The sequence below is a fragment of the Ananas comosus genome, linkage group 17 (assembly GCF_001540865.1).
Source record: "Ananas comosus cultivar F153 linkage group 17, ASM154086v1, whole genome shotgun sequence".
Classification (NCBI taxonomy): domain Eukaryota; kingdom Viridiplantae; phylum Streptophyta; class Magnoliopsida; order Poales; family Bromeliaceae; genus Ananas; species Ananas comosus.
The window spans coordinates 9,885,795-9,904,317 of NC_033637.1; the positions used below are offsets into that span (position 1 = coordinate 9,885,795).

Here is an 18,523-nt window from a genome sequence, read left to right on the forward strand (position 1 = left end):
AAATATATGGAATAATGGAGAAGGAAATACACAGAAAGAATGATATATATAAGCAGATAACAATAGGAGAAAAAAAAAGATGGTACACACTTCTTATAGAAGTATCAAAAGGCAAGAGACTATAAAGAATTTAAGAACTTCAATTGACTGTACTTTTTGGTTTCTGTAATTGGAGATCAGGCTTTGAATTCTTAATTGGATCATGTGATCGGCAGTACCAATTGGTAGTATGAATTTTTACTTGTTGCATGTTCAACTAATTTGCGCATATTTGTCTATTGTCCATTGTCTTTGGAGTCCCCATAAAAATTTGATCTCTTACATAGGCCCAACCTTCATGTCTATGCATAGATTTCCTTCTTGGCTGTTTTACATAGGAGATGTACTTCTTGAACCATTATTGATAACTAACGAGCAGCACTAAGTTCTCCATTTGTGGAGAAAGGTTTTAATGAGTTCAGTCTCTTTACTCTTATCCTCTTTCTTATTTTGGAGAGAAATGGATATTCTGTTGACATTAATTGGTAGATACCGCCATCTGGCAGTTTAGCACTTTTGTGTAAAGCTTCAGTTTGTTTGTTTACAGTATCGAATTTACATGCGCGTTCCTTATAAGAATTTTAGTTGTTTCCATGGCTATGCTATTGATCTTTGTGCTTCTGGGAAAAATAGAGCAGCTGGCAAAGGATGTAGAGATATTTGCACAACTTGCTGGTTGAAAATCTGTTAATATGGAAGATGTTATACTCTTAGGTTTTAATCTTCAAGAAGTAATTGGTCTTGAAAAACTAGTGGATTTTTTTGTCAGGAATTTTTGAAGATCAAAGTTTCCTAGATATTTGATCTCCTTGTTTAGACCCTCATGATTCTTTTTCTCTGTTTTTTTAAGGGAGATGTCTCTCTTGATGTCGATATTATCTTTGCGTATTACTGACTGTAGGAGCTCATTCTTGATTCTTGCTTATATAATCATTCATTTGCTTTGTTACAAAATAGAACTGCGTTGGAGATTCTTGTATACTTTTTCGTCCCTATTAAATAAGTTATGCTGTTTATTTACTAGCATTTTGAGTTGTTTTATGAAATATGCGCATACTTTTCTTTGATTTCTTTTTTTTTTTTTTTTCCAGCACATAGAAATGATCACTTAGTAGGTCTACTGAGATCATTTTCACAAGGGCTGCATGGAAAAGAGCCCCAAATGGAAAGGAAGAGGAAAAAATCTTCATAAGAGTGATGATAAAGTGATTGCTAGCTGATGGCAAACTTTTTGTTGTATAGCTCTTTGCTCTGCTTTAACTAGTTTTGATTCGACTCGAATCATGAACTGCTTACTATTGAGAAAAGAAAAAAAAGGTGAATTTATTTTAACTGACTTTAAAAATGCAATATGTTTATCTAGTGTGCCATAAATCTTCTTCAGAGTGATGCATTTGCTTTCCTTGGAGCTGTTTATTGGTAAAAGTATACTGAGAGCCCTTTAACTATATATGCCCTTTTCAGTAGTCTCAAACTTCATATGTTTTGATTGACACCCTTTACTTCGAATTGTTTTATTTGAGTCGGTATACTTAGTTAAGTGGAGAATTTTATTCGCTGTTAGAGACCTTGAAAAAACTATTTTAAGTCCATTAGGTTGAATGAAATCAACTTTGAATTCAATTTAATTGACCAAAATCATTCTCATAAACAAAAATTGCGGGACTACCTAAAAATGGGCTTGCATTTGAGGAGTCTTCATGCACTCTTTACTTTGTTTTTATGTTTATTGAATGTTAACACAATGCTATCTTCTGCAGATGCTCTGTGGAATGTTGAACTTCATTTGCTTGATGATTGATATGTTGCGTGATCTGATTGTACTTTTGTGATCAAATTTATGAAAAAAACATTTTAGTCTTCATGTATGAAATTTTTTTATTTGTTAAATTGCTAGTTACAAACATTTTTTTCAATAGCTTTAATTTGCTAGAGTATGGTAGTTTTAATATTTATATTCAACATTTTCTTGATACGAACTCAGAATTTCCTGCTCTAAGGCAAGGGCATTTGCGGTACAGTTAACTCTAACGTTTTATGCCTTTTTGCTCCGTTCGATTTAATTCGGTAAGGCAACAATTTTTATTTGTTCCTTAACCAGTTTTTTGGTAATCAGTTTATCTGTTTTAGTTTTAAATCAGTTCCGATTGATCCGGGGTATTAGTTAACCAATGTTAGCATGAATTATGACTGACCCATTGTTGTAATTCTTCTAATCTAATTACATTTATATAAATATAATATTATAGAATATTAATATTTAAATGACAAAGCATCTGAATTAATATTCTAATAAATTAAAATTTATTAAGCTATAACATTGTTGTGGTGTCTCTTTTATGTGGCAGTTAAGTGAGTGGGCTGGTATGCTTATGGAAGCACGGATGCTTCCAAGTTGTTTTCGATGTTCGGATTTTCGAATCGACGATCAGCTCCGTTAGAGTTGATCTAGAGTATTTGAAGTACCTAGAAAATAAATTTTGTGATTTTTCGATATCATTTGCCTAGTGATCGAAGGGGCTCAAAATCAATAATTTTAACGGCCGTGGTGAGCCGGTTGCAAGTTTAACGGTGTAGAAATATCCAAATCACAGGAAATTTTGATAGAAAATTCTTTATACTATATAAAACAAGATCAATAACTTTGATCTAAAATTTTATTGTCATATCATCATATTTTGTAAGATTTTTATTTTTAGCCGTTGATTTTGAGCCACTTCGATTACTAGGCAAATGATATCGAAAAATCGCAAAATTTATTTTCTAGATACTTCAAATACTCTAGATCAAGTCTAACGGAGCCGATCGTCGATTTGAAAGTCCCAACATCGAAAACAAAGTGGAAGCACGGAGCGCTCCGTGCTTCCGAAAGCACCCCAGACGCACTCTATATATATATATATATATATATTGTGTGTGTGTGTGTGTGTGTGTTTTGCATTTAAAAATATAAGAATAAAAAAGAAAAAAAAATTGCGGGTAATCTATATACCCATTCGGCCATTTGCNTATATATATATATATATATATATATATATAGAGTTGGACTCAATTTGATTGGTTATGTTGGAGTTATTTGGACTCATGGGCTAAATTGTTAGGCCAAGAATTTGTTCTTCACACTTAGGGCTAATTCGGGAAACTCTTGATACTCTATTTTGGTCCACTTTATTCTGTTTTTTTTAAAAAGTACTTTTTTTTTCAGTTAGCATGTTTGATAGCCCAATAAGTTAAAAACATTATTGTGTAATATAGGCTTTTCGGAGTAACATTGTGTAAGCATTGTCAGTCAACCCTTCCCAGAAGTGCGAGCTATTATTGTTATTTCTAAAAGCCATCACATTGTTCTTCCTCCCTTTGTGATGATTGCTGATGACGAGCATCAATGACATGTTTAATCTACATTTATTTGCTTCTACATTTGTAAGAACCGAAGTCATAGCTTAATCTCTCTGTTCAGTCACAACAAGTTTTAAATTTCTCCTAATATGGAAAAGTAGCTATATCTTGCCTACCTGAACAGTGGTTTGAGAGCGTAACCTAGCCTATAGAGGACCTAGAGGACTAAGTAGGTTGACTCTTTCATGCTATTGTGGTTCTTGCTTAGGGTTGATAACTGCTATGCTTGTATCTTTGTTTTGTTTATATGCTTTATCTCAGAGATTTCAAGCTGACATATTGTATTTCGATGTTCATCTACATAAACTGGTTCTTTCTGTACATTGGCCAGAGAAGAGCCGTTATGCGGTCTCAGTTTGGTGTTTGCTGACTATACGTGCTTGTGTCTCTCCAAAATATTTTAAGCAGTAGCGCAATAGTGTTTCATCTTGTATATTCTTTTTGTTGGCGCTGTTAGTTTTTGTTGACGTCAAAATGTTCTTTACCTTTGTTCCAAAAAATAGCATTCATATAGTAGTCAGATGCAGAAGTTGATTTTAATAACTTGTTTTGTGGTACTACTGGCAATCTTCTATCTTATACCTTACTACAGAAGTACGGTCTCTCTCTCTCTCTCTCTCTCTCTCTCTCTCTCTCTGTGAGTGTGTGCGCGTGCTTATGTGGTTGTGTGGATGTGTGGGCTGTATGTGTGCTGGGGTGCTTGCAGGTGCATGTGCGTGGATGCTGCATGTGTGCCTATTATCATGCTTTGGAAATCGCCTTCTCCAATGTCAATGATTTAAAATGTGAAGTGGTTTATTTACATGTATATGGGCAATGACTATTGCTAGTAGGCAAGTATTTTGTCATGCATAACGACACATCTTTACTTTAAAGCAATGCATTCAATCTTAGTGTACTTTATTTTCCTTTCATTTCCATAAAATATTGTCTTAACTGTTGCAAGCATGTGTAGTTATGCTTTTGTTGAGGCTTTCATCTTGATAGTATAAACTAGATGCTCACCTATATTCCCTCATAACGCATAACAAATATTACAAACTCCTTGGTTCTTGCCTCTTCTATCTTATGCAACAAATAATTGTGCTGACAATATCTCATTGCTGTATGATTTTATTGCACTAGGGTTACCAGCATGTAGCAAAGCAGGTAGCTTTGCATGATGAATTTGACTCGTATTTAGATTCATGTGATTCAATACAGGTAAATGACCTGCTTCAGTACTCTCGTAGTCTTTATTTCACCGAATATTTTAGAGGCATCTGTCTATAGTCATTAAGAAGTGAATTATGATATTGCAGCATGATAGTTCTATTAATGAACTTCTTGAAGATGAGACGGTGGTGACGTGTGAGACCCCAGATAGTCCTATATATGAGATATAATAGGGCTAAACTTTTAACCCGGCTTAAGCATTTTGGGTGGTGGCAAGACCCAAGAGGTTAAGAGAGTTAAGCGTGCTAGGACGGGAGCAGTCCTAGGATGGGTGACCCCCTGGGAAGTTGGGGTGTCACATGACGAGACAGTTGTCCTTGCTAGATAGGGAACTTGTTAAGGAATCCTTGAATGCAAGTACTTTACTGAGGATACCTTGATGTTTATTTCCTTTGTTTCAAAGATTTTGTTATTCGATGTTTGACAAAATGCAGGCCAAAATTTACATGCTAAAGAAAGTACAGGAAGTTGTATCATATTTTACAAGCTTGGAAAGCCTAGTGAGACGAAAACTCGATGTATGAATGCAGTATCATACTTGTCTACTGTTGTATCCTTTTCAGATGGATTCTTCAATTGCAAATTCTGATGCGTTTTCCTGTTACCTTCTGCAGGGGATAGATGATTTTGATGATTTAATGTATGAACTTGCAAAAGAGGGCTTTTTTGAGTTTTCTGATCTTCCTACTGATAAACCTGTTTGAGAAAATTGGGTATTAGTTTTGTATTCTTACATAATCTTTCGTTGGTATATGAGCACATCATTTTGATGTCGAATTGGCAAGCATTTTGATGAGGGATGCAAACGGGGCGGATTTGGGGCGAAAGCCCTACGCCGCCTCCCGCCTTGACTAACGACATCCCATCCCGCCCCCGACCCCGAATCCGAATCCGTGACGGGTCAAAAATATTATCCCATAATTCGCCCCACCTCATTACCCATCTCCCGCCGGCGCCCCGAATCCGCCCCGCCAGCTAATACTTTTTTTTACTAGTTATATTATTAATAATGTTTTATAAATATACATCAGCAAACTTTTTAGTAGTTATAGATAATATTATCAAGCTATATATAATTAACAATATCCACTATGAAAATCAAAGATATCAATCACAAATCACAATTCACAAGTGATTCCTATTGTGGAATTAAATCCCTCCGAAGTGATTCCCATTGTGCAAGTGGGACCCAACTTTTCATTTTGGCGGGATTGAGAAAAAAATTTTCCTACGATTAATTGAATTCAAAATAAATCTAAAAATAAATTTATTAGATTAAATCATAATTTCAAATTATAATTTGTAATAAGGATTTAAATTTTAGTTATAATTTTTAATTATAATTAAGGTTCAATATTTGAATTAGGTGCTTTTGAATTTTGAATTTGAACTTAAAATTTAATTGTGAATTTCAATTTAATTTGAATTTCAATTTGAACATGAGTTTGAGTGTAACGCCCCGACTTTCCTTTCGGAGCTCGCGTGCAGACGTGCTCTTGGGCGCCGCGACTCGGCTCAGAAATTTTTATTGTGATGCCCTAATTTCCCAGGGGGTCACCCATCCTAGGACTACTCCCGTCCTAGCACGCTTAACTTTCTTAACCTCTTGGGCCTAGGCACCACCCAAAATGCTTTAGTTGGGTTAGGAGGTTTAGCCCTATTAGCCCTATTATATCTTATATATAGGCCTATCCGGGGTCTCACATTCTCCCTCCTCTTAAGCCCTGACGTTCTCGTCAGACTCAAACTCACAAGTATCAGGCGATATGAGACTCGTCTCGCTAGTCTAAATCGACCTTGTGGTGAGCTGCGCTCCACCCACAACAGTCAATAGCAAAAGAATCTCGTTTTTCCCGCTGTATAATCTTTGCTCAGTTGAGACTCATCTCACACTTCCGGCTGGTAATTGGCTCTGATACCAACTGTGATGCCCCAAAGTCCCAGGGGGTCACCCATCCTAGAACTATTTCCGACCTAGCACGTTTAACTCTCTTAACCTCTTGGGCCTAGGCACCACCCAAAATGTTTAAGGCTTTGAATTGTGAATTCAAGTTATCTTATTGAAGTTTAAACTGAAAATCAAATCAAAAATTTATATTCAAATTGTGAATCAAAATTGATATTAGAGTTTTCGATTCATGAATTCAAAATTTAAAATTGAAGTTCAGATTTGAATTTTATATTTTTGAGTATTGAATTCAATTTTATAACTTGAATTATGAGTTCCATATCAAATATTTTTATAGGCAATTGAAATTTGCTCAAACAAACAATAGTGATGGGTTGATTCCGATTATAAATCCTATTATAAACCAAAGGAATTAGGAGATTCTATTATTCCGTTTTCCATTATGGTTCATTTCGATTACTATTCCATTTTGATTATAATTTTGAGCCAAATATGCCCTAGGTCTCCACAACCTTAAACGTGTACCATTTTCGATGCCATTGACATTCCCCTTCTTAGTTGATATCGAAGCCTCCCTTCTTAGCATTTTGATGTGTCCGAAGCTATGTAGCACCCACAGCTTCCTATGTTGAGCCTATTTGCCACTCCAAAACTTCTTGGGACTTTACCCGCTGACTTTGGTTGCCAAGCCCTTAACATGATCCTAATGCCATACAAAATAACTTTGTAAAGCTGATTCGTTTCGTTGGTTTCCAAATTGAATGTTATTCGTGGTATTAACCATTCGAGTAAGTTAGCAGAGAATTGTTGGAGAGGATCCTTTCTTTTGTTGACATAGTTGTGTGTTGTCGATTCTCTTACGTAGTGCTTGGTTGGTTGGACAATACTGGGGATGGTGGTAAATGTCCCCACTATCCAACCTCCCACTGAAGATTTTAATGCATCTCCAACCGGAATTATGTATTCTCAGAGGCTGCTTTACTTCGAGGGGTAGTAATTCCATGGGGCAGGGTGGAATCGCTATTCCCATGGAAGAATTTTTCTATTGCTAATCGCGAGTACACCCAACCAAACATTAAGTAACTTCTTAAAAATAGAGTTCATGACATTTGGTTTGTTCTTTTTTGGAATTAGTTATTGTGGATATTGATTGCCTTTCTTGGGATATACTATAAGGAATCGATTGATTTTGTCTGTTCTTTCTTGGAATTAGTTATAGCGCATATTGATTGTTTTTCTTGGGATATACCGTAGGGAATTGATTGATTTGGTTTGTTCTTTCTTGGAATTAATTATTGTGGATATTGATTGTTTTTTCTTGGGATATATCATAGGGATTCGATTGTTTTGGTTTGTTCTTTCTTGGAATTAATTATTGTGGATATTGATTGTTTTTTCTTGGGATATATCATAGGGATTCGATTGTTTTGGTTTGTTCTTTCTTGGAATTAGCTATAGTGGTTCTTTATTTTCTTGATCTTTTTAGTGATGGTTTGTTTGTTTGAGAGCATTAGTCTTAATCGTGCTTGTTTTACGTGTGCCCTGCTATAAATGAGTTTCTAATTGGAATATAGGGATCTGAAGCTTATGTTACTAGATTTTCCAAGGCATATTCCATATTATCTTTTGATTTGTAGTGTTGATTATTGTGTTACTTATTGTCTCGTTCAGCATAATTAGTACTTTGGCCTGAAAAACAAAAATTATAAGAATATATATATATTTTTTGCATTCATTAAAAAAAAGCAAAAAAGTTGCAATTTTTGATGATTCACAAGGACAACTAATTAATTTGCATCAAGGATTTAAGTGCCCATTGGCATAGGCCGTATCTACCGTGCCGTATCGTACCAGTAAGATACCTGCACGATACACCTCCCATGCCAATGGCACAGCTCAAAACTCTCTTTTCTTTAAATTAGTACGTAATTTTCTCAATAAAGCTCGAAAGATTTGATAAAGGTATATAATAAGCAATTAGAAAATTTTGTTGCAAAAAAAAATAAATATTTCATGCCATTAAGAGTCGGCACACATGTATTGTTTGTGACCGGCATTCATTGGCACGCATTGTGCCGTGCCGTACCGTGCCGGCAAGTTTTCGGCACAACTCCGTGCCACGACACTTGAATCTTTGATTTGCATATTGCAACTCCTTATATTTGGTTGTTATTTGCTTCGGCTATTTTGCAATTTAGTTATCCTTCCTCTCCGGTTAGTTTGTGAATAGCTCTCACTTGGTTTTGGTATTGTTGGTGCAGATAGACTTGCCGACCATTTGATTGTGGACTGTGTTGCGGATTTCTTGGAGCAACATTTTTTGTCACTTCCTGCGTTGAGCTTATTTGCCACTCCGAGCCTCCTTGGGAGTTTGCCCCCTCACTTAGGTTGCCAAGCCCCCAACATGCCAAGCCCTCAACATGGAATCCGAATGCCATACAAAATAACTTTGTAAAGCTGATTAGTATGCATATTGCAACTCCTTGTCTTGGTTGTTATTTGTTTGGACTGTTTTGCAATTTAGTTGTCCTTCCTCTGCTGTTTAGGTTGTGAAAAGCAAAAGTCAGAAGAATAATTCATTTTGCATTAATTTTTTTTTTTATAAAAAAGCAAAAAGAGCAATTTTTGATGATTCACAAGGGTATGTATGCATATTGTAACTGCAAAAAATGCAGTTTTTGATTGTTATTTGCTTGCACTGTTTTGCACTTCCTCTGTGGATAGTTCTCATTTTCAATGGTTGTGAATAGTTCTCATTTGGTTTTGGTGTTGTTGGTGCAGAGAGGTTTGCCGTGATCTCTTGGAGCAAGATTTTCATCAGAGACTACTATGCTTTTTGTGAGTATGGGGGTCTTTATACTCATAACTCATTTTCAATGGAAGAGTGGATAAGGATGAACTGGCGCAAGAGGCAAGCTGCTGGGTCACTAAATGAGGTTTCAGACGCCCGAAAGTGGGTTCCTGCCCGAAAGTGCAATTTTGTTGAGTAGACTGCTTTGCTAAATTCTGGTCTTTTTATCTGCAATTGTTGCAACACCTGTGGATAGCCTATGACCCCAGCTGCCTCCTTCATTCACATCAGTGTGAAGCCCTTCCTCTACTCTTTTTTCATTTTTCTTCAAAGTTCTTCCAAATCTACTTCAATTTGAGTTTGCTCTTTTCAGCTGGTGGGAGCCTTTCTTCAGTAGAACTGAGTTGAAAACTGGGGAAGAAGGTTGGCGGAGAGTCGCTTTGGAGTCCTCAGCCATCTTGGAGTAAGTTGAGGCCAGGTTTCATGAGCTATATATATATATATATAGCGCCTTGTACGGCTATAATTGGGTTAAATAGAACTGGTTGGCAACCTTGGGATTTGGCTAGGTTTAAAACAGGAAAATGATGTGTTTTAGGCTGGTTGTGAGCTTGGAGCTAATGCTTAAACATTCTTCACAAGTAGAAGCTCTAATTGCTGGGTGAGATTGCCGAAAACGGCGAACAAGCTTCTTTGTCTATTGTTCTCTGTTTTTGCTGAAGTTATGTGATTCCTAAAGCATGAAATACTTGTTAGAAACATGTTATTCACTGCCCTTTTGATGTATGATCATGTAGTAACATGTTGGTCATAACATTGACTAGATAATAGTGAGATGATACAAGTGATATGGAGTCATTGAGAGGTTCCTGTTCTTATGATTGTCGTCTTGGAGGGCTGGTTAGTGCAGGTTTGCACAGGTTTTGACTCTTTGGGAGATTATGTGCCGACGGCATGGGTATCGGATTGATGATCTTGTTTGATCATAGCATTTGACTACAACCTGCTTTAGCTCTTTTTAGTCCATATATTATTCAAATTTCTATCCACCGAAGAATATCTATTATAAAATATTATTCACACACGCCCCATAAAATAATATTCTATGCTCATTGAGAAAAGAACTCTAAACCCTAAATTCTAAATCTTAGACTCTAAACCTTCAGATAGCTAATTAACTAATTAACTAAAAATAAACTAGATTTAAAAATAAAATAATTTAAAATAAGCCTAACAAATCGACTTTAAACTTTAAGTTTGATTTATAATTCCAAACGTGAGTCCATATTTTAATTCAAAATTTAAAATTAATTTAAAATTTTAACTTTTGAGTCTATTAATATACTATTTCGAACTAAAAATAATCAACTTAAAAATAAATCAACTGTAGGGAAATAACTAATAGCCAAATGAAAACGCAAAAATCACATAGAGCTGCGGAATATATTACGATTATCATGACCTGATCTCATCTTGTTTTACGAACTCTTCAATCCATTAAGAATTTGTTTTGTACGTTATTCTTTCTCGTTGCTAACGAGCTACCGAGTTGATCGCAGCACATCGCCCAAATCCCTAGTATTTCTGATGCTGTCCTAGACCGAGCCCAAGAGAGAGAATTTCGTGGAGAGATTATACTAATTTTTTTTGTATTCATAAGTGGGCAATACCTCATATATTTATAGGCCATAATGGAAACGTTAATCCTATTCTAACTAAGTCTCAAATTGATAGAGATTTAAACAAATTAAGATATATCTCTTAAATTTATTCCTTATCCCATATAAGTTTGAAGGATAAATTGATTGATAATCAAATCTTGTCTGTAATAACTACTTATATTCAAATTATGGATTCATAATTAACTTTAAATTTTGAATTTTGTTTATAAATTTAAATCTAAATTTATTAATTTAGAGTTAGGGTTAAATTCACATGGGTCCCTACAAAGATATCAAATAGCAAATATATATCCCTACAAAACTTACGTTATCAGATTTAACTCTTCAAAAATTCTCTAGTTTGCAAATATATCTATCCAAAAGTTCAAGTTCCTTCGTATATGTTCCCGTCGTTTGATTCGTTAGTTTTTAATATTAAGTGCATAAAATAACTATTTTGCCCTTACAAATTTGTCCATACAAAAAGCTATCTTTCTTTTCTCTCTCCCCGCCTTTGTCGTGGCACATGCGGCGTATTTCATTTTTGCCGCAACCGACGGCCTCGCCTTGGACGTCATCGCTGCCGTAGGTCTCACCGTTGTCATAGATAAAAAGAAGAGGGTGAGAATGATGACATGACTCCACCTTTTATCTACGCGTTATAAGAAATCTTGACACGAGTTCTACAATCTTTCATGATTTAAACTGTACATACTTTTTCACTGATTTTCGAAAGCTATTAAGATAATTTTACTATAACACAATTCTTTTATTTTCTAAGCATGTAGTTCACTGTGGATTTTATCTTTGCCAGTATATCTTTAACTTTTTTTTTTTCTAGAGTAACATTGTAAATGGTTTGATAGCTTTAGATAAATTAGACATCATAGAAGATTGTAGAACTCATGACAAGATATTTTTGTAATGTGCTGGTAAAAGGTGGAAATGATACATACTTAGTTGAATTAGACGCAGATGCAACACAAATATTAGCCCGCATTAAACTTGAAAACTGTGTCTTTCATATTACATGGCACCGCTCTTCAGCATTGCGTCGATAGCCATTTGTCCTTACTTTGGGCCATGTTCGAGTTAAAAAAAAAAAAAAGAGAAGACACATTCGAATTTACTTATGGGATCAATGAATAAACTTTATAAGCAATAAAAAAAAAGAAGCACCAAGCCCACATGCAAATTCGGGTCCACAATCTGTAGAACCCGAAATCTAGCCAGCCCACATACAGATTCGGGTCCAGAATATTAAAGCCCAAAACCTGTCTCAGCCCACATGCAGAGTTGGGCCCAAAACATACAAAATCCAAGATCTATCTCAGTCCACTAGCAGATTTGGGTCCAAGGCCGAAAACATGTAAAGTCCAAAACCAATCCAAGTCCAAATACGGATTCGGGTTTAAGGCCCAGAACATTAAAGCCCAAAACCAATTTTAGCCAACATGCAGATCCGGGCCCAAGGCCCAGAGTATGTAAAGTCCAAGACTAATTTCAGTCCACATGCAGATTTGGGTCCAAGGCCCAGACCATGTAAAGTCCAAGACTGATTTCAGTCCACGTGCAGATTCAGATCCAAGGCCCAAAACATGTAGAGCCCGAAATCCAGCCCATATGCAGATTTAAATTCAAAATCAATAAAAGTCCAGCCCACATACAGGTTCGGGTCCAGAACATGTAAAGCCCGCAGCATATCTTAACCCATATGTAGATTTGGGTCCAGAACAAATAAAAATTCATTTCTTAACCCAAAATCCAAAATTCACAAATAAAATCCCAAAACCCAAAGTTCACAAATAAAATTCCAAACCCAAAGTCCACAAATAAAATCTCAAAATCCAAAGTCCACAAATAAGGTCCAAAACCCAAAACCCAAAGATCCAAAATCCAAAGTCCATAAATAACACCCAACCAAATTTACCAAACCTATGTCCCAAACCGAGTTCTTGAGCTTGCCAAATGGGCCACTTAGTATGAATTAATTCTAAGAATTAATTTCTTGGGCTTTCCAACTAGACCCCTTGTCATGAATCAATTTTACAAATTAATTTCATGGGTCTGCCAAATAGGCCCTTTATCATGAATTAATTCTATGAATTAATTTCATGAGCCCTCCTTGTCATAAATTAATTTCATGAATTAATAGGCCCTCCAAATGGCTCCTTATCATAAATTAATTCAATGGGCTCTCCAAATGGCCCCTATCATGAATTAATTTCATCAATTGATTCAATGGACTTTATAAATGGGCTTTTAGCATGAATTAATTTCATGAACTAATTTCATGAGGTTAAACTCAAAGCCGACCGCCATGTCATTAAACTGAGCAACTCGATTTTAAATCGACCTCCAAGTAGCTAAACTGACCAAATCAAATTTCGATACGACCGTCAAGTCGTTAAACTGAGTAATTGACCATCAAGTCGTTAAACTGAACATCCGACCGCCATGTCATTAAACTGAGCATCAAAATTCAAGCCGACCATCATGTCATTAAACTGAGCAACTCAATTTAAAGCCGACCGCCATGTCACTAAACTGAGCAACTCAATTTTAAATCGACCGCCAAGTCGCTAAACTGAGTAAATCAAATTCCGATACGACCGTCAAGTCGTTAAACTGAACAGCCGACCGCCATGTCATTAAACTGAGCATCAAAATTCAAACCGACCGCCATGTCATTAAACTGAGCAACTCAATTTGAACTCGACCGCCATGTTATTAAACTGAGCAACTCAATTTAAAGTCTACCGCCATGTCGCTAAACTGAGTAACTCAACTTCAACCGATCGCCATGTCACTAAACTGAGCAACTCAACTTCAATTGACTGCCATATCGCTAAGCAACTCAATTTAAAGCCGATCGCTATGTCATTAAACTGAGTAACTCAATTTAAAGTCGACCGCCATGTCGCTAAACTGAGCAACTCAATTTTAAATCGATCGCTATGTCGCTAAACTGAGCAACTCAATTTGAACTCGACCGCCATGTCGCTAAACTGAGCAATTCAATTTTAACATCGACCGTCATGTCGCTAAACTAAGCAACTCAATTTAAAATCGACTGCCATGTCGCTAAACTGAGCAACTCATTTCAAGCCGACCGCCATGTCATTAAACTGAGCAACTCAATTTAAAATTGTCACGCCCCGGGGTCCCTTTTAGTTTAAAACATAGCGGAAAAGCGTCTGAAATTTTTTTTTTTTTTTTTTTTGNTGGCCGCGGCGGCGGCGGCGGCTCGCAGGAGCGCCGGCGACCCGCCGGGTTGGTCGCCGAGGGTCCGGGGACGGCGGCCGAAGCGGGTGCAGGCGGTGGCTGCGCGCGGGGAGGCCGCGAGTCATCCTCGACCTAAGCTCGGCTTAGGCAGCAGCCGGGTGCATCAGCGGCCGCGGCGGCGCTTGGCGACGGCGGCGGTCGGCGGGGATGCTCGCCGGAGCACGGGGCGACACCGGCGGAGGGTCTGGAGGTGGCGGCAGTCTCGGGCTTCCTCACAACCCGAGAGAAGAGAGAAGGGAGAAAATGGAAGGAGAGGAATGGAGAGGAAGCTACAAGGAGATGGAGTCTCCTTCTCCGGCGACCGGCAGCGTGCGCCGGCGGCTGGGGCGTCCTCACGACCCGAGATAAGAGAGAAGGAGAGAGAGGATTATGGTGCGGCTGCGGCGGCTGGCCGGCCGGACTCGGTCGGCGGCGGCCAGGAGGCACGCGGCCAGGTCAGAGGGAGGCAAGAACGTGGCTGGGGTGCAGTTATGGCTAGGGTTAGGGTTAGGGGAACAAAAACCCTAGATACACTATATATACATAAGGTGCAAATTGCAAGTAAGTCCTCCAAAACTCAGAATTTCATAACGAGTCCTCCACAGCGCGTGTAAAACGCAAGAATACCCCTCCACGTGCGATCCCACGCAAAACGGTACATAAAATGTCGCATCTTTTGCGAAATTACAATTTGCCAACACCGACCTCTCCTCGATCAACGTGCGATCTCCGCAGATCCGTCCGTCAGATTTGCGAACGGATTGCACCAGTGCGATCAGCACCTCGGAGACAACAAAGCTACGATTTTGTTTCACCACGATCAACCACGGATTCACGACAAAATCCAAACTTTCTCTCCAACAGAAGAAACTACGCACAAAATACATATAAAACACGTATTTTTGGATTTTCTCGAAATCCGTGCGTCAAACTCAGAATCCGTCAGCGCCATTAGTTCCAGAACAGCTGAACCGGTCGAAACGAGCTATTGGACCGCTAGGAACGGAGTCCGATACGAGCTGAAAGCCAACTTCACACCGTGGCTTCTCCGGAAAATCGAGTTACTATTCACTTTAAGTGAAACTTGGAAATCGCGTAGAATCTCCGTTTTAACTCGATTTCTCCCGAAATTTGACGAGTGCTTTTGTAATTAAATTACACACAAAAACATCGTCAACAGAGAGTTTAGTTGCACAGTCAAAATCTCAGTCCTTACAAAAATCGACCGTCATGTCGCTAAACTGAGCATCTCAATTTGATCCCGACCGACCACCAAATCATATTAATAAAATTTTATTTGCCTGTTTTGTCTTATTTATTATTAGCATTTATAATTAGTCTCTTAATCGAGGGTTCCTTAACAACGAAAGTGTGGGATAATTAACAGCAGATTCTTAAGTCTGTTGGAAGCCATGAGCCTATAATCCTGATTTCAAAATAAAACTTAAGTAAACTCAACCTCTACCATGAATGACCACTCGCCTTAGAAACAACCTACGGCGGGGCCGGTTCGTTCGCGGCAGACAGGCCACTCAAGTGGATCTTTATGATTTCTCACTAATATTTTGCCTTCATAGTAATTTAATTCTCCATACTTAGCTTTCAAACTAGTGATCTTTATCATACATATTAAATATTATTAAATAAATATTTACTATTACTATTTACAACATTATCATACATATTAACATATATTTACTATTTACTATTTACATTATTATATATTTATTATCAAAATTATCATACATTTACTATAAACATTATCATATATTTATTACCAATATTGTCATACATTTATACTATTTACTATTATCATACATATTAAATTTTACTAAACAGATATTTATAAGTCAGAGTATAATGTAAAATGTTACAAATAATAATTTTTTGAAAGTCCAAACCAAAAAATATTGCAAATAGCAAGTAAATATTTCAAATAGTAAATATTACAAATAATAGTAAACACTAAATGTTACCCAAACAAGTAATGTTGAAACGTTTACTTGTTTGGGTTTTAAAAAATAATTATTTTGTATCATTTTACGTTTATGCTCTGATGCATAAGAACTTATTTAGTAAAATCTAATACATATAATAAAAAAATAATAGTCTAAAAGCTAAGTATAGAGAGTTGTATTACTATGAAGGCAAAATATTAGTAATAAATTATGAAGATCCGATTGAGTGGGCCAAAGTACGGATAAATGTTTATCGATATAATACTGAAAAATAGTGTCTTGCAAAATGAAATACACAGTATTCTTATTTAATACATGCTAATTTTTGTGTTGCATTTGCATATGGTTTCACTAAATATATCGCTTTTCCATCTTTTATTTGCACGTTATAAAAATATCTTGACACGATCTCTACAAACTTTCATGATTTAAACTGTACATATTTTTTCACTGATTTTCAAAGGCTATTAAGGTAACTCTTTTTTGTTCTTAATCACGTAATTTGTTGTGGATATTATTATTGCCTTTATATCTTTAACTTTTTTTTTTTTTATAGCAACATTATAAATTGGTTGATTGTTTTAAATAAATTAGGCATAATATTTACTTATTTTTTATTTTACAATATTATGTAAATAAATTTTATCATACATATTTGATTTTACTATTTATTATTTACAACATTATCATACGATACATCACTTTGAGTTTTATCTTCGATACCACCTTTAGGACCACTTTGAGTTCTACCTTCAGCACCACCTTTAGTACCACTATGAGTGCTGCCTTTAGTACAACCTTCAGCACTACTTTCAGCATTCTTTTCAGTACCATCTTAAATAAGAACCGCCTTAATAATATTCTAATTAATTATTTTAATTCATAAATCTATATAACCAAATATCTTTTCATATATGCCTTCTATATCTATGTTTGATATAAAACTCTTATGTTGTAGCTTCGCATTTAATGTGTTCATAAATTATCTTTTTTTCTTATATAACTAAAAATTGAATAGTCTAAAACTTTACTACTATAAAGAGATTAACAGAAACAAAAAAACAACTAGAGAAGAAGAAAAGAAAATTAGATTAATGTAGATATAAATATTGAAAAGCAAAAGTTTGAAAAACTAATCCATGTAGCGATTCACTTTTAATTCTTACAAAATCTCATATTCCGTGAAAAACACCATACATTTTTAAAATAGTTTTCGGTCTCTAAAATCTTCCACTCATCCTGTCCCAAATTTACAATAACAAAAATTAAACAAATAAAGTAAAAACTAGTTTATTATTATAATTACTTATTTAAGAATTCTTACTCTTCTTTTTGTAATTTGCTTGTTTGCCAAATATCTTCCTGCCGGCTTTATAATTATATTTAACCAAAAATATATTAGGTGTATTTAAGATTTGATAAGACATGCCTAACACGTTTACAATATATCATATATTTACTATCAATACTACTTTAAATATCACTTTTAGTGACCACATTTATTAAGAACCAACTTAAATGCTCTAATACTATTTTTTAATTATAAATCTATAAAAACAATATCTTTTCATATATATCTCTATATCTATATTTATTTAGAATCTTGTTTGTAATTGAGCTTCCGCATTTAATTTGTATTTATGATTGTCTTCTTTTCTCCAATGGCTAAAAATTTGGTGCGTTTAAAACTTTACTGCTATAAAGGTTTTAAAAAAAATAAAAGAAAAATTAGACAAAGAAAAAATTAATTAATGTATATATCTAAATACTTGAAAAGCAAAGTTTAAAAATAAAACCCTTGTTGCGATCTATCTTTTAAATTCTTACAAATTCCATGGTATGTGAAGTCACATAGGTTTTGAAATAATTTTCACCATAGTTCTTAGATTCCTTTTGTTACTTCTGTCAACACTACAATCAACAAAATATTAAAAGATAAAGTGAAAACCATTTTATTATTATAATCTTTACTTATTCCAGATTTTTCTATTATTCTTATTGTAATTACTAGCATGACGATCATCCTCCAGCCAGCTATATCATATCTAAATTTTACCAAAAATAGTAATAGAGAATTTACGGTTTTAATAAGCCTGCTAATATATCTATAAGGTATTAACTGTGCTTATAATTATATTGATCAAAATATATATGGAGTATTTAAGATTTGATAAGACATGCCCTAATTTATCTAAAACAATCCAACCCTATTTTCCATGTAGCTACAAAAAAAAATAAAGATTTAAAGGGAAAGTTATTATTTATTTATACTAGTCACTATTTTACT

At 35.5% G+C, this 18,523-nt stretch overlaps 1 protein-coding gene and 1 long non-coding RNA gene across 6 annotated transcripts; both read left to right on the forward strand.

The window, feature by feature from the left end:
* On the forward strand, positions 1,383 to 10,211 carry LOC109723094. Of its 5 annotated transcripts, XM_020251311.1 has the most exons (4): positions 1,383 to 1,458; positions 8,824 to 9,013; positions 9,344 to 9,400; positions 9,727 to 10,211. In XM_020251311.1, the coding sequence occupies exons 1-4, from the start codon at positions 1,428 to 1,430 to the stop codon at positions 9,818 to 9,820; spliced, it is 372 nt and encodes a 123-aa protein (XP_020106900.1). In that variant the 5' UTR covers positions 1,383 to 1,427; the 3' UTR covers positions 9,821 to 10,211. The 5 variants fall into 5 exon arrangements, 1 of the variants encoding a protein (XP_020106900.1); XR_002219606.1 differs by lacking the exon at positions 1,383 to 1,458 and having other exon boundaries at positions 8,515 to 9,026; positions 9,344 to 9,643; XR_002219608.1 differs by lacking the exon at positions 1,383 to 1,458 and having other exon boundaries at positions 8,515 to 9,026.
* Positions 3,111 to 4,835, forward strand: LOC109723096. Its single transcript, XR_002219614.1, has 3 exons — positions 3,111 to 3,462; positions 4,564 to 4,641; positions 4,740 to 4,835. It is a non-coding gene; the product is annotated as an uncharacterized LOC109723096 (long non-coding RNA).